Source organism: Anarhichas minor, unplaced genomic scaffold, assembly GCF_050575085.1.
Source record: "Anarhichas minor isolate MPS153535 unplaced genomic scaffold, ASM5057508v1 ptg000016l, whole genome shotgun sequence".
In the NCBI taxonomy this organism is placed as follows: Eukaryota; Metazoa; Chordata; class Actinopteri; order Perciformes; family Anarhichadidae; genus Anarhichas; species Anarhichas minor.
Genome location: NW_027466462.1, coordinates 3,503,181 through 3,530,831, shown reverse-complemented (window position 1 = coordinate 3,530,831; position 27,651 = coordinate 3,503,181). Strand labels below are relative to the sequence as shown.

At 39.7% G+C, this 27,651-nt stretch overlaps 2 protein-coding genes across 3 annotated transcripts; both read left to right on the top strand.

Annotated features, from left to right (window-relative positions):
* Positions 1 to 8,129: 8,129 nt before the first annotated feature.
* Positions 8,130 to 10,791, top strand: LOC142950867 (ladderlectin-like). The gene is made up of 7 exons (XM_076092530.1): positions 8,130 to 8,169; positions 8,286 to 8,373; positions 8,466 to 8,501; positions 8,907 to 9,016; positions 9,465 to 9,599; positions 9,978 to 10,089; positions 10,431 to 10,791. Exons 2-7 carry the CDS (start codon positions 8,313 to 8,315, stop codon positions 10,508 to 10,510), a joined length of 534 nt encoding a protein of 177 aa, XP_075948645.1. The 5' UTR covers positions 8,130 to 8,169; positions 8,286 to 8,312; the 3' UTR covers positions 10,511 to 10,791.
* Positions 10,792 to 16,815: 6,024 nt separating this feature from the next.
* LOC142950841 (protein mono-ADP-ribosyltransferase PARP14-like) lies at positions 16,816 to 27,636 on the top strand. 2 transcript variants are annotated; one of them, XM_076092464.1, is made up of 15 exons: positions 16,816 to 17,119; positions 18,005 to 18,168; positions 18,434 to 20,536; positions 20,695 to 20,931; positions 21,067 to 21,291; positions 21,394 to 21,460; positions 22,200 to 22,346; positions 22,496 to 22,555; positions 22,789 to 22,965; positions 23,315 to 23,453; positions 23,562 to 23,617; positions 24,362 to 25,081; positions 25,170 to 25,303; positions 25,394 to 25,571; positions 26,419 to 27,636. In XM_076092464.1, exons 1-15 carry the CDS (start codon positions 16,945 to 16,947, stop codon positions 26,697 to 26,699), a joined length of 4,863 nt encoding a protein of 1,620 aa, XP_075948579.1. In that variant the 5' UTR covers positions 16,816 to 16,944; the 3' UTR covers positions 26,700 to 27,636. The 2 variants fall into 2 exon arrangements, with proteins under 2 accessions (XP_075948579.1, XP_075948577.1); XM_076092462.1 differs by having other exon boundaries at positions 16,817 to 17,119; positions 18,431 to 20,536.
* The last annotated feature ends 15 nt before the right edge of the window (positions 27,637 to 27,651 follow it).

Here is a 27,651-nt window from a genome sequence, read left to right as displayed (position 1 = left end):
AAAGAAAGAAGTAGCATGAATGCTACATCATCCTCAATGTATATAGAGCTTCCTGTTTGCAAGAAACGGTCAAGTATGCATGCTTCAGTTCAACAGAAAGAGACCAAATGTGAAAATAGTATTCCCAAAGACTGAATGATCACACAGGTGGTGTGAAGGTTTTGTGTTTGAAGCCCCCTACAATCATTCGATAAGCCCCGCCTCTTTACTCACTGCTGCGTGAATCTGCTATCCACGGAAAACGATCTCAGAAATGAATCCATAACTTGAGTTGGTGCAAGTTAAGTTTATTTTATCTGAGTCATCACTTTTTTTTCATCAAACACTGTAAAGAAGAGCAGCTTTCATTCCTGCAACAACACAGCAGGTGGTGCTCACATGTCAGTCTTGTTTCTTTCTCTGGTTAAACGTGATGCAGTTTAGTTTACTCAGAGTGCATTTTATCTAAGTACATGTGTATATGTAGTACTCGTGTATTCTAGTACTCTTTCCATCCCTGGTAAGGTGGTTGCCTGGTGGGTAGAGAAGCAAAATAAGGTAATACGAGCTTTACGTTTACATTCTCATCCGATCAAAATGATTTCCAGGTAATACTGGTTCCTGGATAAATCAATGAAATAAGACTCCATCCTTAAACAACTTTATTATATCAGTGATTAATGAAAAGGGTTAGGGCACAGTCTTTTGTGTTTTCTTACAATCATCAGTACATTTTCACAATATTACAGTAGTAGCCTACATTTCAGAGGCAGTATTAAGTCGATCGTACAAGTTGAAAGTACCTTCATAATCAGTATCACAACCAGCTTTAAGCTGAGACTAAGAATCGTTGTGTCTTTGTTTGCTTGGAATGAGCCCTCTGCAATCTGCAACATCACCACTAGATGTCGCTAAATCCTACACAGCGCTCCTTTAAGACGTGTCTTCTACTCTACTTTGTTGTTTGTACATATCTCTGATAGAAATCTGTTTTTATTAGCTGGATTTGACACAATACATTTTTCTTTAAACATCAGTAACCATGAAAATAATTGTGAAACACGCGTTAAAAATGAACAGTGACGATGTAAACAGAGACATTTAAATGTTTCAGTAGTTTAGAATAAATTAGTAAAAATAAACTGCACACCAAAAGCCCAAAACGTATTAATGATCATATCAAATGACTGATCTTGTAAATTAATTCTATATCATGGTGGAATGATGGGATTGGTTACATTGCCAGTATGAATAAATAAACAGAATAAGAACCAAAGAATGGTTTAGAATTGTTGGCAAAGCAATATTTGTGTATTTTCAGAACAGTTTACATAAATGTAAAGTATTCTCCTCATGAGTAGATTTCTTTGGAATGACGCCGTTCTTTCCGCATGTTGGACGGTCAACAGGGAAGTGTGTGTTCCTCTCTGTTTACCTGTTACATCATGTAAATGACTTGTCATCAATGGATCCTTTCTCCTCTCTAATGGACGTCTCCGACTTCTGTATTTCAATATTCAAATGTTGGCGTTCAGGCGGCTAAAAGAGAGCACCTGCCTGGTTGATGTGTGAGTCTTCATCAGTACGTGAGGAGAGACACCAGCGTGACGCGTCTAAGAGGAAGACTCACAAGATGTAAGTTAATATTATTTTCTGTCATTTTAATCTAGTGTTTATTGTGCAGAGGTGGACAGTGCAACATTGTCTTTCTTCAGTTTATATTTCACCTAATCTAACATCAAATCAGAATGAAACTTTGACTTTTTTATTTGCCTAACAAAACAAATCTGCTTATTTCTAACAAGGTTTATATTTACAAATGATTGTATTTAAATCTCAATTTTACTAAATGTTTAGTTTGAACACAATGAGAAAAAAACTGAATAATTCAGCATGCAGTTTTCTCTGCAGACAATACTCAGGGCTAAAATAACACCAGTTACTTTTTTCTGCTTGTTTCTGGTTAAACAATATTACAGCTTTATGTTGTTGTATTAGTGAATACTAATTAGCAGCATATCTTACTCCTCCTATGACACTAAATATAACTTACAGTCGGGTTTGTTCACTCGTAATACAGAAACTTGTCCAGACTTTATGATATGATTCATAACGACAGCACAACTGTAATTGCAACTTTGCAGTAAAATATGTAATTTTCTAGCTTTAACAAGTGGTGGACACAATAACAGGAACACCTGAATATGAAATGCAATCAATTAGAATAAATGCTCACAGCACAATGTGTAGTGTTTCATGACATTGAGTCAGAAGTCCGTTGATTTGACTGATACGTTGTCGTGACCGACAGCATCTCACAAGGTGTTCCTCTTGTTCCTTGTATCACCTGTACATTGAAGAAAATGACAATAATTCTGATAATAGAAGCAAACACCAGAACATCACAAGCTTACACAGAAACATTCATTTTAGTTTGTTGTATTATCTGTAAACTATTCAAATAAGTGACCTTGGATAATAAAACAGAACATTATTGCATGCATATTGTTAGTTCTGTTTTGACTACAGTTTGCATATTTCCTTCCATTCCTCTTCCTTATCAGACTTAACTTTGTACACTGGAGGGAGTGGTCGTGTGTTTTATTATAACTGAACAAACAAATGGAGACAAGCTGTTAAAATAATTGTGTTTGGTTCACTGCACTAAAATATCAGTTTCATCTAACAGAGCAAACATGCAGTGGAGTCTGTTTGTGCTCATTCTGATGGGTAAGTGGATCATCTGCTGCTGTTTTCATTTATTTGAGCTAGAATCACTTCAGCTAAAAACAATTGTACGTCTCACACTGCTTAAGTGCACTCAGAGCCCCATTTTAAATGAAGGGGCATGATGTCATTTTATAACATTCTTGCTGTTCTCTCACCTCCAGTACTGAACACATTTATTATCTCTGTTATCAGGTCAGTGTTCCTTCTGCCTGTGTCGCCTCTACAAGTACCACCTTGTTAAAAAGAACAAGACCTGGGAGGAAGCCCGAACGTATTGCAGAGATAAGTTCACTGACCTGGCCAAAGTGTTTGACATGAAAGATATGAAGAGACTCAATGACTTAGCAAGGAATCAAGGTGGAGCCTGGATTGGACTGCACAACCAAAGCAATGTCAAGAGGAAGTGGCTCTGGTCTCTGCCAGGGGTGGAGTTCAATGATAGTGAGACAGAATGGGCTGGTGATGAGCCGAATGATATAAAACATCCTGAGAACTGTGTGAGAGTGGATAAATCCCACCACAAATGGATCGATGTCCCTTGTAATTGTAAACATCCATTTATCTGCTACAATGGTGAGAATATGTGGCTAATAATGTTATGTGTATAAAGAATATCAACCTGTCTAACAATAGTTTTTCCATGTGGACATATACTTCATCTTTTTTTTGGAGGTATGGAGATAAAAAATAAAAAATCCACAAATGAATCCTTATCAAGTATAAACTACTTTTATTTGTATTATGTTCTACAAGAAATGATGTGTTCCACCTTATTATCCCAAACACTTTCATCTAAATATCTGAACCTACAGTGAAATCATGTTAATCTATCTCACATGTTTATCTCACATGTTTATTTCATGTTTAAAGTAAGAAAACTTTATTTTATGAGAGGAAATAACTAATAACAATGTGTATTCCTTAAGTTTTTCTGTTCATTCCACAGAAACAAAGCCAAAAACATTCCATTTGTTTAACGATAAGAAGACATGGCTAGAGGCTCAGAGCTACTGCAGAGAACATCACACTGACCTGGTCAGTGGACCCACACAGTTAAATGACGAAGAATTCAAGATTGAGATAGAGTCTGTGAAAGAAGAAGACGTTTGGATCGGCCTGTTCAGAGACACCTGGAGGTGGTCAGATGAGAGTAGTTTCTCTTTCAGATCCTGGGATCCGAAACAATTTAAAGATGAAGACAGCAAGAAATGTGCTATGACTGTGTCAAATGGAACATGGAGCTCCGATGAATGCAGTAACACAAAACCCTTCTTCTGCTATGACGGTGAGTACTTATTTGCTACATGTACGAGAGAGAGAGAGAGAGAGAGAGAGAGAGAGAGAGAGAGAGAGAGAGAGAGAGTGTGACTGACTGACTGACTGACTGACTGACTGACTGACTGACTGACTGACTGACTGACTGACTGACTGACTGACTGACTAAGCTGCTGCTATGATCCTGTGTTTGTCTCCATCTCTACTGTGACAGATGAAGTGATCCTGATCAATGAGAGCAAGACCTGGGAGCAGGCCTTGACCTACTGCAGAGAGAACCACCGTGAACTGGTCTCCATCACTAACCTTCGCCAGCAGAGATGTGTCGAAGAGGTAGCCAAGAAGGCCAACAGTACCCACGTCTGGACGGGACTGCGCTACACCTGCACTCTGGGTTTCTGGTTCTGGATCACTGACGAGGCCGTCGAGTACAAGAACTGGGAACCTAACGGTGAGATGGATGAATGTGACATGTCTGGAGCCATGGAAACAGGAGGAGAGCATAAGTGGTCCAAAAAGAATGATTCCATGGAGTTTAATTTCATCTGCACCAATGATTAAAACCCAATCTACTGGTGACGGGCCTTCTATATATTTACTCGGGTTGTTTGCAGTGGTGTGACTTTTATGTATCGTTATCCTCTGGGTTTATGGAATTGCATTCTGGGAAACGTAGGAATCACAATCTAAGGGGCAGAGACGTGAAATTACAGACTCTCCAACAGCAGACTTTATATTGGGAAAGTGGCTACATGTCAGTTTATTACAAAGTTTCACAAGATAACTAAGAATGTGACCCTGTACCAGGTTCTTCTGTCTCCTTATTCTGATCCAGGAACACCTGAATGATCACTTATTATTTTCTGAAGTTGTTGTATTGATCTTTCTCTAAAAATATCGATTGTTTATTCATCTTTTGAGGGGTGCATTGTGTGGTTGGAATGGGAATAAATACAACAATTTACATGCTGGTTTGATTTTGCTTCCACATATTCAAAATGGAAGATTTTGCCTTCTTTTGTATCACGTTATGTTGAATAGCTGGTTGTGGTTTTATGCTGTCATCATGTAAAATCCTCATCTGTGAAGATCACATTTATGGAGTTCTATGTAAACGGATGATTGCTTTCTGAGGATTAATAAACTGTCAAATCATAGAGTGGTCTTCTCTTTTTTTCTGCCTGTTTTACCCCAAACTATTCTTTCCTTTAACCTGTTCTTAAACATAACCGAACTATCCAACTGTCACATCATGAACCTGATTTATTTCAGTGAATGGGGACGATATTGTTGATTGTCAGTCTTCAACCAATCAGATCTTTAGTTTGACATGATGGGCGTACTCTTTGACGTGCTCAGAGCTTCTGGGTGGCCTACAAGTACATCAGCATTAACGTGCAGCTTGATTGGTCAGTGGGCTAGCGTGACTGTTGTGAAAAACCTGAGGTGTCTAACCAATGCAGCAACACCACACCATAGCACGGCAGGACACTTACAAGCTACGGTGCTTTAGAGAACGTTTGCTGAGACCCGAGTGGATCTACAACTCAACGAACACGTTCGCAGGAGGACCTCTGGCTGGAACTGAACCGCACCAACGTTCTGTACAACCTCGTCATTAAACTCTTCATTAACAAAGAAAGAAGGATGGACTTTCTCTTTAAGTGAACAGAAGCGTATTTGTAGGTGTTGAGCTTCATGTAACATTTTATTTCACTTGTCAAATGTTGCAGTGTTATGTGAATATGAGGTGTTTACACGAAACAAATAACAATCCGTAGCCGTGATGTCATAATGTGTCACAGTTCAGCTCCACACCCTCCTCACTCTACTTGTCAGCCACTCCCTCCTCATCAGTTGAACTCCCTTCACCTGTTCACTCACCTGCCTCTGATCACTAATCGAGCCACTATATAGACTCCTGCCTCTCAGGCGCTCATTGCCAGATTGTTCTTTGCTATTGAATGCCAGACTTTCCAGCACTTTGACCCTTCCTGCCCCTGAGCTACCCGTCCCGCCTGACTCCCGGTGAAGTCGCCAGCCTTCTGTTCCTGACCTGGATTCATTCTGCCGGCTGTTTCTGTTGCTCTGCTAGAGACTTTGCTGTAACACTCTGTACCTGCTAAGTTTATAATAAAAGCCAACGGTTCCTGGAATCTTGTGTGCTGCAATTGTGTCCATGTACAATCCGTTACACAATGAGGTTATTAAGAGGTGGTTCAACTGGAGTAGGACAGCACTGAAGGCCCAGGTATAAAATACACTGCCCTCCACTGGTAACACATATTGTTGTAACATTCAGTGATCACGTGATCTCTTTTGATCTGATCAAATCAAACTTTATTACAGGTTTCTGGTTCTGGTCAATCTCAACAGGGACACACATTTTCGCTCTGAAACTTTTCCAGGACGACATTACGGTAAAAAACGAGGGTTGGGTTCAGGCAACAAAACCAATTAGTTAGGTTTCACAAAAACATTTCATCATAAGAACAGAAAAGGATTCAAGTAGAAATACAATACGTCAGAAACTTGAACCTGTAGTTGCGTGACTTTAAAAAAAGATTTCTGCCTTTCAAATGAAAACAAGTTTTGGTTTTGTTTTCTGAAAATGTCATACCAGGTAAGTCAGAAATAAAACTAAGTACAGAGCCACTAAAGATCACCGTTGTTTATCTCTACTTCAGTGATCCTTCACAATACTTTTGTGTTTTCCTGCAATACATTCTTTTATCCTCTGTGATGCATACGTCCAGAGAAAGGCCCCAACAGTCAAGTTAAATTACTATCATAATACTATTAATTAGATTTATTGTTATACTTTTAGTCATGCAAAAGTCTATTGTCTATTATTAAGTTGAGTACGTCTGTGCAACATTTCTGCACGCTTCCAAATACGGATGTTGAGCACGTTGTGTTGTTCTCAGGCGTGACGGCACCAAACCTGACAAGCTCACTGCAGCAACAAGACCTCAGGAATACGTTGCTGCATATCAATGGTTCATGGTGAAAAATGTTTAGTTTAAATCATCAGCATGCTTGATCTTGTCTTCAACAAAGCATCCAGAGAGCTAAAAAGAAGCCTTCGACGTGAACTACTGTTGCTGTGTGTTCTACAACATGACTTGCAGATGTCTATCGATTAACCAACAGCTCGGTATCTCACTGCCACAGAGCCTTTCAAAGAAGTAGAAGATTCTGAAAATAACTTCAACAGAGAAGTTGAGGTATGATTTCATCAGAGTTATCATTTTATCTCCATCACCATCACACTGTAACAGCTTTGGGTGCTTCAAGGTTTCTCAGTACAAACTTCTCATTTAACTGCGACGTGAAACAACAATGACTGTATGAAAAGATGTCTTTTTATAAAGTATCTGAAGATTCAGTTATGATATCAAACTTCTATGATTCTGCTGTGCTAAGTCTGCTCTGTAGGCCTGATGATACAAACATGTGTCTTCCAGATGTAAAGGAGTTTGTTGATTGGTGCAACAAACTCACCTCATTTTAAACGTACAACAAAACATGAGAATATTTTTGATCCCAAAGACGTTTGTGATCACAGTCCAGTGGTTATACATTACCAGCCATGTACACAAGTCCTGTCCTCTAAGTATCTTGTTGTCCACATTGATAGTACTTTACTGGAGGATGCATGTAGACTGGGTAAGTTTGAGTTCAGTCAGGGTGTTGTGGAGAGTGTAATCAGATATGGAATGACCACATATATAAGTCAGAGTTATCACATTTGATTCAGACTGCGGTGAAAGTCATCGGCAAAAAGGCTACAAACCATTGATGCCTCAAGGTGTGTGTGTGTGTGCGTCATTGTACAGCTTTATTCTTTGCCGTTTATTTTATTTTGTTTGCATGTCTTGGATGCCCACATGTTTCCCATGGGGACAATAAAGTGTCTATCTGTCTATCTGTGTGTTGCAACACTCCTCCGGTTTGACCATGTGTTGTGAAATTGGTGAAGATTTTTTCTTAATTTGTCAGCATAGCAACTTCTCCAGTTCTCTGTATGTGAATAACTAAGAAATGTTGTTCTGTGTATGACAACAGTCCCACATCTGTCCTCAGTTCCGTCTTTGTGAGAGATGGTAAGATAAGGCTATTTATGTCTTCCTCTTGTTCTGCACCTCATCACAGGACGGCTGAAGCTACAGACATCAGTATCAGGTTTGCTGCAAACTTTCTCATCATCTTTTGACTTCACTGTTCTGACAGTCAGTGTGTTTCATTGTTCTCTACAGACCTATAAGTAATCTGTCTGTCTTTGTTGTCTTCATCCTCAGCATCTGCATCATCTCATTGCCCTCGCCATGAAGACGCTGACTGCGTCTGCACTTGTTTGTGCCATGATTGCTCTGACTAGAGCTGCTGGTGAGTATTATACATAGAAACTGTTACAGATTCATTTATTGTCAGTGAACAGCAATAATCCAGATCAATAACTGCAATGTCAAACTGTCTAGCTCTTCCAGAGGGAATGCCGGAAAACGACCAAACAGGTGAGTAGCTTTTAGATTTTCACTTCAATAGATTGCTGAGATGCTTCACCAACACAGTTGTTATTTTGTTATTGTTTGATTCTCTATTTTAATATTACATAGAATAACACAATGAAATAAAACAATTGCATTAGTTACATTATGTTATTTTAAGTTATATTATCTTATGTTGTCTTATAATGTGTTAAATTGCGTTGTGTTATGTTACGCTCATGTTACTTTGTTGTGCATTGCGTCATAATGTATTATATATATTATATCTATATACATATATACTGTATATATATTGTTATATCATGTTTTAGCATCTATGTACCATCAAAATAAATGGATTTAATATAAATATTCTACATGAAGAGACTTTCACTGAACTCCACATTATCCACCAAACTCTATTTTTCTCAGCAAAGAGCGATCTGGTGAAGAGAGGAGTGTATTGTTCCTACGGTTGGACTGAGCGCAGCGGTCGCTGTTTCCGCTACATTCCAAGACCGATGACTTGGGCTACAGCTGAGGTAATGCTGGTGGCTTTGAAGAAACTGTTTGCGGATGACACTGTGATTTCTGTGCATGTTAAAGACGGACATGGAGTGGCAGCCAAATTAACTTCAGCAATAGAAATTGAGAATCTTGCCTGACACACGCAAAACCGCTTGCATCTACTTTTATATGAATACAAATGAAAGTTGACCAGATCTCTTTGTAGAGGGGGAGAGGATCCAGACTGTTTCAGATTTACAATATCGTGTTACTGTTATTCATAAATATGTCAAATACATAACTAATATATAAAATAATAAATCTCTGTTGCTTTGACGTAGGACACTTCTACAACAATGTCATTGTGTTTGCACACACAGACTTGACATGTTTGACTGACTTGGTGTTTAACAACTCGTCTGTCTCTCTCTCTCTCTCTCTCTCTCTCTCTCTCTCTCTCTCTCTCTCTCTCTCGTACTGTAGAAAAACTGTGAGTCCCTGGGTGGAAACCTTGCATCCGTCCACAACTTCCTGGAGTACCATGATATTCAGTGGATCATCGTGAGCGGCAGTCATGAGTCTAAATCAACCTGGATTGGAGGCTCTGATGCACAAGAGGTATTTATTTCGTCATTGCCCCATTTGCAAATATTACTCACAAAATACATATAATATCCATTATATATTATTATAATTCATTCCATATTTATTTATTATGTATTATGTATGAAACTTTACCATATTATATTAACAGGTATAATATTACTTTCTCTCTCTTTTGCCCCCCCACTCCAGTTCCATGACCACTTCTTAAAATCGCTCTTTCCATTACTATTTGTATTATTTTATATACTTTATAATTGTATTATTATTATTACTTTTCTGCAACAAATGGATTGCTCCTCTGGGGACCAATTAGCTTATCTTAAGTTACTTAAATCAAATAACTTGAACACTTTTATTTCTTGTAATACTCGATTCTATTCTTTCTTCCAGGAGAACAAATGGTTGTGGAGTGACGGTAGTTCTTTCAGCTACGTGCACTGGTGTAAGGGAGAGCCTAACAACTATCGCGGCAAGCAGCATTGTCTGCATATGAATTATGGAGGTAAAACAACACAGTGCTTGTTGTAGGAGTGATACTAGTGATAAGAGGAGAGTGAACTGCATGTAGTTATGTTCTGGTAACCGCTCATCACATCGACTTCACACTCGTTGGCTGTTGTTTAGTTCTCAAAGAAGTTTTGAGTGTGAAGTTGTTTAGATGAGCAGCTCTCTAACATACTTGTATCTCAAGGACCTCTTGTGTTACATTATTCACGGCTTGACAATGATTTGATTTGCATTAGTGACTCTAGTGTTAGCTGACTTCATCCATCAATAATAATTAGTCACATGAAACAGTTTGAGTAACATTCACTGACTCACCTTTTTGTGTTGTACTTGCAGCTGAGAAGTGCTGGGACGACATAGCGTGCAACTATCGTGCACCGTCTGTGTGTGTCAAGAGACTCTGGTTGGTGGGCTGACAGTGAGGCATGAAGTACCCGTAACACAGAGGGAGTCCTGTTGTGTGCATGATCGCAAATACATCTGACTGTATTTCATATCTATAGCTTTCTTTTCTATCGCTGTAACGCTACTTAAGGAACGATACGACAAGTGACATCAACAGGAGCTGGACTGTCTTTGAGGCCTTGTGCCTTAATAAGAGTGTTTTATGGAGCGAATCCTTTTAGCACGACATATATTCTACACATATAACCCTTCTTTCTTTCTGCATGAATAAAAGGCTCAAGCATTCAAACAAGCTGGTCTGTCATCCATCTATCCATACATCTTCACATGTTGAACCTCAAACAGCTCCAGCTATATGAGTGAATACTATTTCACACTTTGCATGTTTTGAGTAATTAATAGAAGTTTTAAACCACAGAATAACATGTGGGATGTGTAACTCACCTTTCAGGTCAAGATTTGTGTCATCAACCGAAAAAAAAAAGAAAAAGAAAGAAGTAGCATGAATGCTACATCATCCTCAATGTATATAGAGCTTCCTGTTTGCAAGAAACGGTCAAGTATGCATGCTTCAGTTCAACAGAAAGAGACCAAATGTGAAAATAGTATTCCCAAAGACTGAATGATCACACAGGTGGTGTGAAGGTTTTGTGTTTGAAGCCCCCTACAATCATTCGATAAGCCCCGCCTCTTTACTCACTGCTGCGTGAATCTGCTATCCACGGAAAACGATCTCAGAAATGAATCCATAACTTGAGTTGGTGCAAGTTAAGTTTATTTTATCTGAGTCATCACTTTTTTTTCATCAAACACTGTAAAGAAGAGCAGCTTTCATTCCTGCAACAACACAGCAGGTGGTGCTCACATGTCAGTCTTGTTTCTTTCTCTGGTTAAACGTGATGCAGTTTAGTTTACTCAGAGTGCATTTTATCTAAGTACATGTGTATATGTAGTACTCGTGTATTCTAGTACTCTTTCCATCCCTGGTAAGGTGGTTGCCTGGTGGGTAGAGAAGCAAAATAAGGTAATACGAGCTTTACGTTTACATTCTCATCCGATCAAAATGATTTCCAGGTAATACTGGTTCCTGGATAAATCAATGAAATAAGACTCCATCCTTAAACAACTTTATTATATCAGTGATTAATGAAAAGGGTTAGGGCACAGTCTTTTGTGTTTTCTTACAATCATCAGTACATTTTCACAATATTACAGTAGTAGCCTACATTTCAGAGGCAGTATTAAGTCGATCGTACAAGTTGAAAGTACCTTCATAATCAGTATCACAACCAGCTTTAAGCTGAGACTAAGAATCGTTGTGTCTTTGTTTGCTTGGAATGAGCCCTCTGCAATCTGCAACATCACCACTAGATGTCGCTAAATCCTACACAGCGCTCCTTTAAGACGTGTCTTCTACTCTACTTTGTTGTTTGTACATATCTCTGATAGAAATCTGTTTTTATTAGCTGGATTTGACACAATACATTTTTCTTTAAACATCAGTAACCATGAAAATAATTGTGAAACACGCGTTAAAAATGAACAGTGACGATGTAAACAGAGACATTTAAATGTTTCAGTAGTTTAGAATAAATTAGTAAAAATAAACTGCACACCAAAAGCCCAAAACGTATTAATGATCATATCAAATGACTGATCTTGTAAATTAATTCTATATCATGGTGGAATGATGGGATTGGTTACATTGCCAGTATGAATAAATAAACAGAATAAGAACCAAAGAATGGTTTAGAATTGTTGGCAAAGCAATATTTGTGTATTTTCAGAACAGTTTACATAAATGTAAAGTATTCTCCTCATGAGTAGATTTCTTTGGAATGACGCCGTTCTTTCCGCATGTTGGACGGTCAACAGGGAAGTGTGTGTTCCTCTCTGTTTACCTGTTACATCATGTAAATGACTTGTCATCAATGGATCCTTTCTCCTCTCTAATGGACGTCTCCGACTTCTGTATTTCAATATTCAAATGTTGGCGTTCAGGCGGCTAAAAGAGAGCACCTGCCTGGTTGATGTGTGAGTCTTCATCAGTACGTGAGGAGAGACACCAGCGTGACGCGTCTAAGAGGAAGACTCACAAGATGTAAGTTAATATTATTTTCTGTCATTTTAATCTAGTGTTTATTGTGCAGAGGTGGACAGTGCAACATTGTCTTTCTTCAGTTTATATTTCACCTAATCTAACATCAAATCAGAATGAAACTTTGACTTTTTTATTTGCCTAACAAAACAAATCTGCTTATTTCTAACAAGGTTTATATTTACAAATGATTGTATTTAAATCTCAATTTTACTAAATGTTTAGTTTGAACACAATGAGAAAAAAACTGAATAATTCAGCATGCAGTTTTCTCTGCAGACAATACTCAGGGCTAAAATAACACCAGTTACTTTTTTCTGCTTGTTTCTGGTTAAACAATATTACAGCTTTATGTTGTTGTATTAGTGAATACTAATTAGCAGCATATCTTACTCCTCCTATGACACTAAATATAACTTACAGTCGGGTTTGTTCACTCGTAATACAGAAACTTGTCCAGACTTTATGATATGATTCATAACGACAGCACAACTGTAATTGCAACTTTGCAGTAAAATATGTAATTTTCTAGCTTTAACAAGTGGTGGACACAATAACAGGAACACCTGAATATGAAATGCAATCAATTAGAATAAATGCTCACAGCACAATGTGTAGTGTTTCATGACATTGAGTCAGAAGTCCGTTGATTTGACTGATACGTTGTCGTGACCGACAGCATCTCACAAGGTGTTCCTCTTGTTCCTTGTATCACCTGTACATTGAAGAAAATGACAATAATTCTGATAATAGAAGCAAACACCAGAACATCACAAGCTTACACAGAAACATTCATTTTAGTTTGTTGTATTATCTGTAAACTATTCAAATAAGTGACCTTGGATAATAAAACAGAACATTATTGCATGCATATTGTTAGTTCTGTTTTGACTACAGTTTGCATATTTCCTTCCATTCCTCTTCCTTATCAGACTTAACTTTGTACACTGGAGGGAGTGGTCGTGTGTTTTATTATAACTGAACAAAGAGATGGAGACAAGCTGTTAAAATAATTGTGTTTGGTTCACTGCACTAAAATATCAGTTTCATCTAACAGAGCAAACATGCAGTGGAGTCTGTTTGTGCTCATTCTGATGGGTAAGTGGATCATCTGCTGCTGTTTTCATTTATTTGAGCTAGAATCACTTCAGCTAAAAACAATTGTACGTCTCACACTGCTTAAGTGCACTCAGAGCCCCATTTTAAATGAAGGGGCATGATGTCATTTTATAACATGTTTGCTGTTCTCTCTCCTCCAGTACTGAACACATTTATTATCTCTGTTATCAGGTCAGTGTTCCTTCTGTCTGTGTCGCCTCTACGAGTACCACTTTGTTGAGGAGAAGAAGACCTGGGAGGAAGCCCGAACGTATTGCAGAGATAAGTTCACTGACCTGGCCAAAGTGTTTGACATGACAGATATGAAGAGCCTCAATTACTCAGCAAGGAATCAAGGTGAAGCCTGGATTGGACTGCACAACCAAAGCAATGTCAACAGGAAGTGGCTCTGGTCTCTGCCAGGGGTGGAGTTCAATGATAGTGAGACAGAATGGGCTAATGGAGAGCCGAATGATATAAATCATCCTGAGAACTGTGTGAGAGTGGATAAATCCAACCACAAATGGGCCGATGTCCCTTGTACTGACAGATTTCCATTTATCTGCTACGATGGTGAGAATATGTGGCTAATAATATTATGTGTATAAAGAATATCAACCTGTCTAACAATAGTTTTCCATGTGGACATATACTTCATCTTTTTTTGGAGGTATGGGGATAAAACAAAATCCACAAATGAATCTTTATGAAATATAGACTACTTTTATTTTTATTATGTTCTACAAGAAATGATGTGATCCACCTTATAATCCCAAACACTTTCATCTAAATATCTGAACCTGCAGTGAAATCATGTTAATCTATCTCACATGTTTATCTCACATGTTTAATTCACATGTTTAAATAAGAAAATATGATTTTATGAGAGGCAATAACTAATAACAATGTGTATTCCTTAAGTTTTTCTGTTCATTCCACAGAAACAAAGCCAAAAACATTCCATTTGATTAACGAATCGAAGACATGGCTAGAGGCTCAGAGCTACTGCAGAGAACATCACACTGACCTGATCAGTGGACCCACACAGTTAACACAGTTAACACATGACGAAGAATTCAAGATTGAGATAGAGTCTGTGAAAGAATACGTTTGGATCGGCCTGTTCAGAGACACCTGGAGGTGGTCAGATGAGAGTAGTTTCTCTTTCAGATCCTGGGATCCGAAACAATTTAAAGATGAAAGCAACAAGGAATGTGCTATGACTGTGTCAAATGGAACATGGAGCTCCGATGAATGCAATAACACAAAACCCTTCTTCTGCTATGACGGTGAGTACTTATTTGCTACATGTACACGAGCTCCATCTGCTTTTTCATGTTGATCCTGTTTATGTTCGAGACTTTGTTATGACGCTGCTAGCTCTAAAATAAAATGTCACTTAAAGGTATAGTGTGTAGGGTTTTGGCTTCATCTAGTGGTGAGGTTACACATTGCAACCAGTTGCAACCCCTTACATTTTCCTTAAAAGTGGCGGAAGGCATTTAAAGATCATCAGCACCAAACATTTAGGCAGTGATTTAAAGTGACCATATTGGAGCTCAGTGCTCTCAACAATCAAGAGAACACAAACAAAGCTGCTGCTATGATCCTGTGTTTGTGTCCATCTCTACCATGACAGAGAAACTGAACCTGATCAAGGAGAACAAGACCTGGGAGGACGCCTTGAATTACTGCAGAAGGAACAACAGTGACCTGGTCTCCATCACTAACGCTCGCCAGCAGGGATGGGTCGAAGAGAAAGCCAAACAGGCCAACAGTCCCTACGTCTGGCTGGGACTGCGCTACAGCTGCCCTCTGGATTTATGGTTCTGGGTCAGTGATAACCTGGTCTGCTATAATAACTGGGCCCCAGGAAACAAGACGGAGGACTGTGACATCGCTGTGGCCATGAGCGCAAGAGATGAACACAAGTGGTTCTGGCGGTCGGAAGAGGAAACTCGTAATTTCATCTGTGCTTGTAAGTTCAGAAATAACAAATAATTATAACTCACTAGCTGCAGACGTCATATTTCTAGAATTAATTCTTTCTTCTCATTTTATTAAATGGCACAGTGCCACATGTCGGTATCATGGCCTAAACGGGAGGAAAATCAGTTTACAGATGAGATGAGTGCGGCTGTAACACAATGTCAATTATAACACACATTTCGTAATTAAATGTAACCCTGCGATATGGTTTTGTTTTCTGTCTCCTTGTCCTGATTCAGGAACATCTGACTGACTTCCTTCATCATGGCTGGATGAGAGATAACAAACGGTGATCGTCTGTTATTCAATGAGGAAGTGTTCAGATTTAAAGAGTGGGCTTTTTATGTGTCGCTTGAGGGTGTATTTTGCATCAGTGTGGTACAATAAGAGAAAATACATACACACACCTATATACTGCTTCACTCTAGTAAACATTTAATATACTGTATTTGGAATGTTTAGTTTTGGTTAAGATACGGGGATGTTTAAAATGTGTAAAACCATGTAATCATTTTTATCATATTCATTTTGAGTTTTATGTAAACAGTTGATTTTTCTGCTGCTGATTAAAAATGTTAAACAATTGAGCAGTTCTCTGACATTTCTCACGTTTATCATTTAACTAAGAGAAGATTATTATAATGATATAATTATGCATGACCTGTTAAAGAAAGCAATGAGCAATATTTAACAAATGATACAATTGATTTCAATAAAAATGCTGCTTAAATATAGTGAAGACAGGCTCCCTACGACGTGACGGCTCGTTCTATAACAGAAACACAACGATTCTTTATTGATTCCTTAAGGCGATTATACACTAATGAACACATAGTTATGGATATTATATTACATTTCCGCCCACAAATCCCCCTAAATGTGACACACTGTTCCTTTACAATATTTTAAACTTTTTGCCGTCCACAGGAGAAAACTGGTAAAGTTTGCAATAGAATATTTACAGAAATCTGCATTTCATGCGTTCTTATTTACAGGTGATACACTAAATAAAACATAGTTAATAATATGATTTTCAATTTCCGTCAATCTATCCCCCTAAATGCTACACACTGTTCCTTTAACAACGCCTTTCGAGTACATTTACTTTCACTTTGCACCACTCTTAAAGAGGCTCTGCCACATTCATCTTGGCTTAGTTCAGTAAACCTCCTCGAAACCGGGAAATAGAGTGGCACCCGGTTCCACTGCAGTCCGCTCCTGTACGTATTTTAATTATAAAGTCTATCAAGCGTTCACACCATGGAGGGTCCTTACCAGTATCCCGTCTTCTTCGAGGGTCCTGGTCTGGACGAAGAGCAAAAGAAGAAAATAGAAAAGTACTTTACCGTGCGACGCAAATCCGGAGGTGGAGACTGCGGCTCGATAACAAACGTGCACGATCACGTTTACAGCATTGCTTTTAATAAGCGAGATGGTAAGAAGACGTGATTTTAAACCTTTATCTGTTCAATTGGGTCACTTGTCGATGATTTCTTGAAATGTGTCGTCTTGTGCTGGTGAAAGTGAAAGTATGCACTGCAAACATGTTGATCTCATTCGATTATATCTGGGGGGGGGGGGGGGGGGGGGGGGGGTAATGAAAGAGACCACCTGCTTATAGAGCCACATCCACACTTTTTGACTGTCAATTTGACTTTAACATAGGCTACTGTACAGTATATTCACTGTCTTCATTTCAAAACATATTCTAGTTTCACATTCACCCTGTGGCGTACTAGAGCGCTCATCACGCTCTAGTACGCCACAGGATGAATCTTGAAATGTGCCTATTGATGCGGTATTTGCGGTTTCAGAGGATAAATAACAATCATCAACAAACGAATATGATGTCATTGCCTATCCTTTATTCCGGCTGATCACTGCACCGCACTGATAACTTCACCTCCACTTGACAGGGTGCGGCACAAACGGCAGCCAAGTTAAAGTGATAGACTGCACACGCATTGTAAAGCGTGGATGGACACGCCGGGGCTCCTGGGCAGAGACAGTGGCCATTGTTTTCTGTCTCTTTGTAGTCATTTGGTGTATTTGCAGGAACCCTGCGTCTCTTTGTGGTTGTTTTGTGTCTCTCAACGGTTGTTTTGCAACTCGTTCTAGTTGTCTTGCGTTGCTTTTTGGTTATATAATGAGCATGTTTGCATCAATCTGAAGTTGCCTTTTGTCTCTTTGCAGTTGTTTTGTGTCTCTTGCTTGTCTTTGTGATTGTTTTGTATCTTTTGCATCACTTTATCGGGGTTTTTTCAGCTCTTTTGTAGTTGTTTTGTTTTTGTCATAAGTAATAAATCATTTTCTGTCTCAGCTCAGGAAAGAGTCCTGCATAGATCTGAACATGTGTTGGAGTTTGACGAGGGTCCTCTGGTGCTGACTGTGCGAAGCAGCCCGGGACCTTCCGCCGGCTCTCCCATCACATCCTCGACTATAAGAAAGTCAGTTAGCCCAAAACTGGACTCAACATCATCACAGGTCAGAGTGGAAAGTCTTCTAAAATAGTGTCTCAGAGCAACTGGTTGTAAAACTATATAGTATTATCATTATAAAGCATCACAAGCACTTACTGAGTACAGTTTGATTGGAATAATTGAAACTGACTTTTCATAGAAATGCTTTAGGGTATGTGTTCAATTGTTGTGCAAGTGTCTCAATCATTTAAAAAAAAGCGTGTGCCTGTAATGAACATCAATTTGTCATATACTGAAAACCAAATGAATGTACGTCTTTCCAACAGCAGACACAGCCGTCCAGTCTTAACCCAAGCCTGCTAAAAAGTGGTGAAGAATATGAACTACGACTTGATTCTCACCTCCTGCGTTATCTAAAGGAGTGCCCCAAGGCTGTGAAAGAACTAGAGGAAGCACTCACCTCTGTGGCCTGCTCTGCCCAGCTGTACCCAGAGGAGGGGAGGGTTTTAGTTAGCCGGTTAGCTCAAGCTGGTGCTGCAGTTAGAAATTGGAAAGCCGAGGTAGACAAACTCTTTGATGGCTACATGTGCCACTGTGAGGTGGACCCTCACAAAGGTAAAGCTTTACTTAAGTCCTGCAGCTCTCGTCAGACCACAGATGAGGTGAAGGTGTACAGTGAGGATGGGATGGCCATTGTGGTTGGGGAGCGTTCTCAAGTGAAGGCCATGTTGATGGCTGTAGAGGACTCGCATGTTAAACGACGGTCAGGTTCCAGTGAGAAGCAAAAAAGCATTCGTCGACTGGGTGAGGCCAAGCTCCGCCTCCTCTGGAAAGAGATGGAGCCCAGTTTGCGACAAGATTTTCCAGAAGTGAAGGTCACGCAGGGAGCTGCAGGACAGTTAGTTTTGGAAGGTTCTGTGGAGGAGATTCTTAAGGCTGGATATTCTATCTCTGAGCAGGAGAACCTTGTGTTAGAAAGGACCGTTTCTGACATGAGCCCACATCTTTTGGCCTTCTTGAGAAAGGCATACGGCGTTGCAGGGGTGCTGGGGGACTTTTTAGGGGTTGGTGGCAAGGTGGAAATAGAGTTACGAGACACAGAGGTACGTTTCTTCACCTTCTCTGCCAATAAACTGGATGACACAAAAAAAAAACTGTACGAAAAATTCAAGGAAGTCAAGATTGATGTTCCTAACTGCTCTTCTGTGCCGACTGATCTTCGTGAAAAGCTAAAGTCCAAGACAAATGAAATGAACCAAGGGCAATACAGGGCTCAGGTCGTGTTTGGCCCAGACAGCACGGTGTGCCTACTGGGCCACACCAAAGAGGTTGAAGAGCTAAATGAAGTTGTCATACAGTTTATTTTGGATGAGTCAAGCATAGAAGGCCAAGTCATTCTTCCTTACTCAGAGTTAGTACAACTCTTACCAGAATTCCTGCAGCTGCATGGGTTTGACTATTCAGGGGTTACCTTCCATCCTTTAACATCTTTCCCTGGGCCCATGGTGGTGCTGGAAGGTCCATCCGGAAAAGTGACGGAGGTCAGGAACAAACTTGGTCCATTTCTGGACTCCCTTGTTCAGGATAGAATCACCATTGACCTACCAGGGGCAGTAAGGTATTTTGAAAGTTCCACTGGAAGAGTCAACATTTTAAGTGTTGCTCATTCTCAGAAGTGTCTCGTACAGCTTCAGGAACAAGCTCACGCTACAAGACAGATTTTGGCATCTGGTGCAGGATTGAGTGGAGTAAACACAACAGTTGCTAGCTACAGCCTTCGTGACGGGTTCCAGGTGCTGGTGTGTCAGGGTGACATCACCAAACAGGAAGCTGATGCCCTGGTGAACGCTGCCAACGAAGATCTGGACCACGGCGGTGGGGTCGCTGCTGCACTGAGTAAAGCGGGTGGCCCTCAGGTGCAGAAGGAGAGCAGAGATATAGTAAAGCGGACTGGAAAAGTTCCTACAGGTGATGTGGTAGTGACCACAGGGGGGAACTTAAACTGTAAGATACTGCTGCATGCTGTTGGGCCTGTAGGAGGAAAATCAGGTGGCAGAGAGAGGATCTTACTGGAAACAACTGTCCAGTCTGCCCTAAATTTAGCAGAGGAGATGGAGTTAAGGTCTATAGCCCTGCCCTGTATCAGCTCAGGTGTGTTTGGTGTTCCCGTCGCTGTGTGCTCTGACGCTATTGTAACTGCTGTTAAGAAGTTTGGTAGTCGGGGAGGGCGAAGTCTGAGCAGAGTTATCCTGATTGATAACAGAGGAGAGGTGGTGAGGGCCATGCAGGAAGCATGTGACCGGCTTCTCCAAGGGATAAGTAGCGGAAACGCTGCACCAAGTGATCCGGGGTTCCAAAGAGGAGCCACTGGTGGAGCTCCTGAAGATGGTGTCCATGTAGAGATCATTCAGGGAACCCTGGAGACCCAGCAGGTGAGAAACCGAGCTAAATTGATTTGATTCTGGATGTTTCACACGGTAATCTGCTGCTGTTGCTGTGTACCATGCTCTGTTTGCATACATAATCCACTTTCTGGATAGGAACATTTAAGTGTTAACATGGATGAAATTAGATTGCTGTATTCTCCTAGGTGGATTGCATAGTAACCCCTATGCTTGGCCATGATCCCACCTCGATCCGTGTTGGAAGCGCTTTGTCAGTCATGGTTGGACCTCAGCTGACTGCAAATTTCCATAAGGAAGCAGGAGGACCAACATTGCCTGGCGACACAGTCCTGGTGGCGGGTTTGCCTACTCTTCAATCTAAAGGAGTGTTCTTCCTCAACCTTCTTCCCTGGGATAATAACCAACATGAAGTTGCCATCCAGGTGAATTTGTGTGTTGAATATGTCCTTGTAGGTTTTTGTGCAACCAGGTTTGTCTTTACTGCGTCTGTGTTTTGTTGTTCTTACTCCCTTAAAAACTAAGGGGTTTAGTAACCTTATAATCATTCAATCTTCCAGACTATGAGACAGGGCATCAGAAAAATTCTGGCTTCCTGTCATATCAGAGGCTTCAGTTCTGTTGCCTTCCCTGTGCTTGGGACCGGTTTTGTCCTGCGTTTTCCTCACAGCGTGGCATCCAGGGTTTTACTGGAGGAGGTCCATAAATTTGAACAGGACCGGGTCACCAGAACATCTTTCCTGGTCCGTTTTGTCATCCACCCCAATGACAAAGATTCCAGCAAGGTAAAGATAATGCAGTGCCTTGTAACAAAAAAAATGGAGTGCAATAGTTTTTTTTGTTTTGCATGTGGAACTGGAATTAAACCCGTCACTTCATCACTGCAGGCCTTCCAGTCTGCCCAGGGAACTCTGCATCTCAGAGGATTCACCAACGACGCTAACCCAGACCAAGGTTAGTGTGCATATTTTTTTTTTTTAATGTCCGGTTGAGCAAGAGTTTGATACATTACTTGTTTCTTCAATCAATCAATGAGATAATAATTAGCCATGTTTCCTGTCAATTGTCAAGCAAATTTTGACCAAACTTTTGAAATGAGCAAATAAACTCTGCCACAGCGTAGTTTGATCAGAAGTTGGCACTATAGGGAACACATGGCTCTAACCCCCCGGCAAACAGAGTTTAAGAAATAGAGTTTGTGAACCGGAAACGAAGTCTGGTTGCCCATCTACGAGAGAAAAATGGAGAGAGGTCGTCAAGAATATGTTCTATTTGGGCATGTTTAATTGTACTTTCATGTCAGCTAGTTTTGGCCATGTTTCATGTCGTCATTAGACAAGCATTTGCACGTTATGAGTATATTCTGAGACAACGCCGACAACAGAAACAACTGATTAGTCATTGGAATTAAATGTTCGCTAACTCAGAATTAATTCTGCAAAGTCGTTTCCATATCCCATTTGGAGTGCCAACTCTTCTTCGACAAAAGCAAAATCCACCAAAACTTTTTTTTTTTCTCATTTAAGGAAGTTTTATTAATTTTTTCCGTCTCCATGTAGCTTTTCTAATGTTATACTTTAAAAATATTTGAATGGAAACAGAAAACATTAAAGAGGCTCCCAAACACTGCCACCAACATATTAGCATTTTTAAAGTTCTGGCTAACATGCTTTTTTTACTTTTGTGTCTTTAGCTTCCTTTTACCGCCATGTCTCCGCAACTGATGATGAGGTCACAGCCATGCTGGGTAGAGTCAAGCTCCAGATGGTCCGCGGTGACATCATTCAGGAGAGCACTGATGCCATTGTCAACACAACTGACTTCTCCAACAACCCATCTGGTAAGATTTGATTTTCTAAATCTTTTGATTGACTTTTAATATATACGTGTAAAGGACCACAGCACCACAAACTGGTGTTATTTTTGAGAGTTTTGTATACATTATATTTATATTTGAGATCCGACAGTAACTGTTCACAAACTTCACAGGTGTGTCTAAAGCCATTGTGACTGCAGCAGGGCCCAGTGTCCAGGCACAGTTGGCACAAGGTAAGCCTTGAGAGGGAGCTAAACGTAAATGCTGCAAAAATACTTTGTAGAGTTTTGGGTTGTGAACATTACTGTCCAACAGTAAAGGCTAGAAAGACAAATTAATTCACATTTACTTATTTTCTGGAGATTTTGTTTAAACTTGTGCTACATTTTAATCAACCAACATCTTATACACAAATCCAATGTGTTGCTGTTTTCATGGTCGTATATGCTTTCATGTCTTTTATCAGTGGGCATCCCAGCAGACTACATGTGCACCACAGGATCCGGGTCGCTCTGCTGTAGGGAAATCATTCATGCTAGCTTCCGCAATGACACTCAGATTATTCGGAAGAACTGCAAAAAGATACTGAAGCAGTGTGAGAGCAAAGGCTACAGCTCAGTGGCCTTCCCAGCCATCAATACTGGTTTGTGCTGTGTGCATGTGTGTGTTTATGTGTACTTTGTGCATTGAGGGCTACACCAGATTTGTCTTAACCACCCTAATGTAGTTAGAATTTCAGGGTTTACATCTAAGCTTGATTAAAAATCTCACATATAAGTATATATATAATAACACATAAAGTAAACTTATTCAGGTATAAATTAGTAATAGATCCGTAAGTCTACAGATGCATTTCTGGTGGCCTTTAGTAGCATGAAAATACTTTTCTTTAATTATAGTATAGGATCTAAAATGATAAAAAAAAAAGGTCATAATAACAATGTCAATGGCATCATTGGTGGTATCTGATTGTTCTCTATATAACCCATCAGGTGTGGCTGGTATGAACTCTGACAAAGCTTGTAAAGCCATGCTGGATGGCATGACCTCAGCTATTAGTGACTTGAAACCAAATTCCCTCACACTGATCCGCATTGTCATCCTCCAGCAATCGGTCTTCCAGGCTTTCAGGTCAGATATAAATCTCACTCACACAATGGAACAGAAAGTTAAACTATTTTTTTATCATGGGTTGCATTGTTTGTTGTAAACTTCCTGCCCTGTAATATGTTTTTTCAGAGCAGAGCTGGAGAACCGCTTTGGACAAACAGCTGCTCGCCACCTCAGTCTTAGAGGTTTGTGTTCATCCATAAAGCTTGAAAAATGTTGTACTTTGTACCTAATTGTTATCAGTTTTTTATCTACCAGGTTCATGGTCTTAGTTTAGCATTCTAACTTGTGTTAATTAGCACTAAACGGAAAATACAGCAGAGGCTGATTAGCCATAAGTCTTAGTTATACTCCAATAGATGTTGAGATGTTTCCGTCAGATGAAGACCAGCTAATGTGAATTTCATTAACTTCAATTAAATGACAGTTGTTGTGAAATTTCAGTCTGGATCCAAAATAATGTACGGACCGACCTATTTGCCATTTGTTACAATTTCCAACTCTTTTATAAAGTGTATTATTAGGAAATGTGTCCGTTTAGCACACAGAACACTTGTTTTTCTTGCACAAAACAAAGTAATTTTATCTTCACAACATATTGATATATATTGATAAATAGTAAGATTGGCACATAATATGATGGCTATAAACCATGGGCAGATTATGAGACTCCTGGTCACAGACCCCACCAGCTCTCCTACCAGTGAGCAAGACACACAGACTGAATATTTGTTAATATCTCTTGTTGTTGTTTTGTGTGTCTTTACAGTTGTTACATATCTCTCTGTGGTTTTGTGTCTCTTTGTAGCTGCTTTGTGTCTCTCTCTCTCTCCTCTTTTCGTTTCCCTTTGTAGTTTAGCTTATCTGGGCTCAAATAATTGACGAAATGAGGTGTCTCATTTCTTTTTGCTCTTTTTTTTTTTTTTTAGAAAAAGCGAAACAAAAGCTCAAGAAGTGGCACGACAAGTATTCAAAAACCTCCACAACTTCAACACCTCAAGGCAAAACCTTCGCCTCCTCAAAGCCACCGCCAGCTGTAGTAAGTGTGATCAGTTGTAGTCCAGACAGCATCAGGACAGTGAAGAAAGAGTTGGAGGGGATCCTGCAGAAGCAGCTGGTAGAGAGAGAGGTGGATGTACATCATTTTTCCAGGCTTGATGGGATGGAGCTGGAGGCAGTGCAGGCCAAAGTCAAAGTCTTAGGTATAAGCCTGGAGTGCAGGAGGCGTCAAAGTTCTGAGGGTGTGAACGGCAACCGAGCAGGAAACGCAGCCCGAGCTGAAGCTAGAGATCGGTCAGGGTCAGGAAAGGAGGTCTATGTGCTGACAGGCCTAAAAGAGGACGTGTTGGGCGTCATCGAGCTTGTAAACAGAGCAATCCAAGAGGCACTTTGCGAAGACCTCCAAGACAAAGAAGAAGCCATGTTGGCTCTTACTGTGCAGTGGTCGATTCAGGATATAAATAAGGCCTGGCAAGAGCTGAGCATGCATGACAACTACATGCTGGAGGAGGCTCACCTGGAGAAACAAGTGTTTGTAGATTTGACGGCACCAAACGGCATGATGTTGAAAGTCAACCTGAGAACACAAGAAGCCACCAATCTGCTAACAGGCGTCATGTACAAAGTGAAAAGGAGCGAGTCTGAAACAGGTATGTCACATTTTGTAGTTTGTCATGTTAACACCATCCTCTTTTTTTCATGTCTTTAAAACATTAATTCATGTGACTTCTACTTCAGCCGTAGAGTTGCCAACAGAATGGGAACCTATGCACGGAGAAGTGTTTAAAAAGATCCAGCTGCAACCTAACTCACCAGAGTACCAGACTGTAGCCCAGGGCTTCCTCAAAACGGCTAAATACAACATCCAAAAAGTGACTATAAGAACACAAAAGCACACGTCTCTCACATTAAAAACCTACAGTAGGTACAGAACAAGTAATTGATTGTTTTTCTGATCTCAGATTGAGCGGGTGCAAAACTACTACCTGTGGCATGCCTATACTGTGTGTAGGCAGCGTATATTTGCCAAAAATGGCCAAGCAGACCTTGGGGAGAAGACTCTCTACCATGGCACATCGGCAGAGTCATGCCACTGCATTGAAAAGGACAGATTTAACAGGAGCTACGCAGGACAACACGGTAAGCAATGTTGTCACATGCCAAACTAAGCCAACCGGTTTCTGTCTGCAGCTTCATGAGAGTGGTGTCGATCCTCTCGTCTACCTTGTGGCAACAAAGTGAATAGTGTGTTGAACTACTCCTTTAAGGGGAGACGCAGGTGAATAGGGTAAACCACTTCAACCAATACATATCACCATAAAACATCCCCAGTTGATTACTTACGTAGGTTAAGGTAATTCTTTTTTGTATTGCAAGTTTTCAGAAATTGTATGTTTGGATATGCAAATGAGGCATTATTTTATCAAGTATGTGCTAATTTGCATAAATCTCCAGAGCATAAATATGATACTAACCACGGGATTTTTTTGGATATCTCTTTATATCACACCATAAATGGAAATACTGTCAACGGCCATAAAAAACTACAATTTTTCCATGTTTTTATCAATAAAATATCATATATATTAGACTATGAATTATATATAAACAAATCCCTCTGTAAAAACCTTAAGAATATAGGTATGAATGAAATGAAAGGCGGTGTATGTAAGTGCTACTGAAGTGGAGATTTCTGGCTCAGAATCTGAGAAAAAAACTCATTTAAAGATGTGTATTAAAACAAATTCCATACGTTTTGCAGGACACTACAAGGAAATAAGGTTAAAAAAAAGTATTAGATATAACCAATAAAAAAAAGCTTTCTGTAATTGTAAGTTTAAATATGCAAATGAGGCATTATCTAATGCTACTTTTTGGTGAATTTAGGAGAACTATAAAGACACAGATGGACAAAGTAGTAAAAAAAACACCAAAATGTGTATTTTGGATGTTGAAAAGTGTTTTTTCCTGTGTATTTCTATCACAGCTACCGTGTTTGGAAAGGGAGTTTACTTTGCTGTCAACGCACAGTATTCAGCAAGCAGCTTCAGCCCAGCAGACGCGTCAGGCTTGAAGAGGCTGTATGTGGCTCGTGTCCTGACCGGCCGTTACACGGTCGGTAATTCTTCCATGAAAGACACCCCTCCTCGAGGCTCAGACCGGACTGACTGCTTCGACAGTTTGGTGAACAACCAGCAGCAGCCCACCATGTTTGTGATCTTCCACGATGACCAGGCCTACCCAGAGTACCTCATCACCTTCAACTGAGTAAAACTGTAGAAAGTCACGGTTCAACACTGTGCTGTGGTGTCAGAACCATCCTGGTTAAATGCTACAAAAGTAGCGATACCTTAGAATGTGCCATCCAATTTCTACTTTCAGATAAAGTTTTCTTTTTTCTTTTTTATTTCCTGAGCATATTTTTGAATTGCACAGAGTTGAATTATAGCGTTCCCCAACTGTATTGAACAGCCTTGTATTGAAGGACAAACCTGTACCACAGAAACACACCGTGAGTTTATACTTTCCTTTTTTGGAAATCTTTTTACGATTTGCGTCAGTGATATGAATTGTTAAATTAGTCAAATGTTAGGGGAATGTAACTCATATTAAGCGGTATGTAATAACCTTAATTTGGCAAAGATTGTTCTAAGGGTTATTGTATTGTCATTTATTTGATCTTATTGATTAATATAATATTTGAGGCAGACGTATTGCTTTTCTTTTTATTGATTTAATATAAGTCTTTAGTTCTCTGCACTTTATTCATTCAACTCCAAGTGTTAATATTATGTAAAATATAACATAGCTGATGCACACATTTTAACAATCTATGCAAAAGTAGAATAAGCCTAAAATCCCTTATTCTCAACATTAAACGAGCAGGGATTAAACCATCTGCGCCAAGGTAATTGATTCATTACAAGTGGTCACACTGTATTTTGGAAGTACTGTTTTGATGCTAGACTTACAGTAATATGTAGTAAATATATTGCTAAAAATTCAATTAAAGAATTTCTCTTACTGTACAATGATTTTGTAATCGAAGAATCCAAAGTAAATATATTTCAGACATTATTTTTCTTTGAAAGGTGCAAGAGAATACAGCAGCAAAAGGAGCAGTCTGTGCTTTTGTAACCGTGCCATTTATTGACAGTTTTAAAGAGCTTTTCTGAACAATGTAAATAAAAGAAATTATGATTTATGTGGTACATTATGA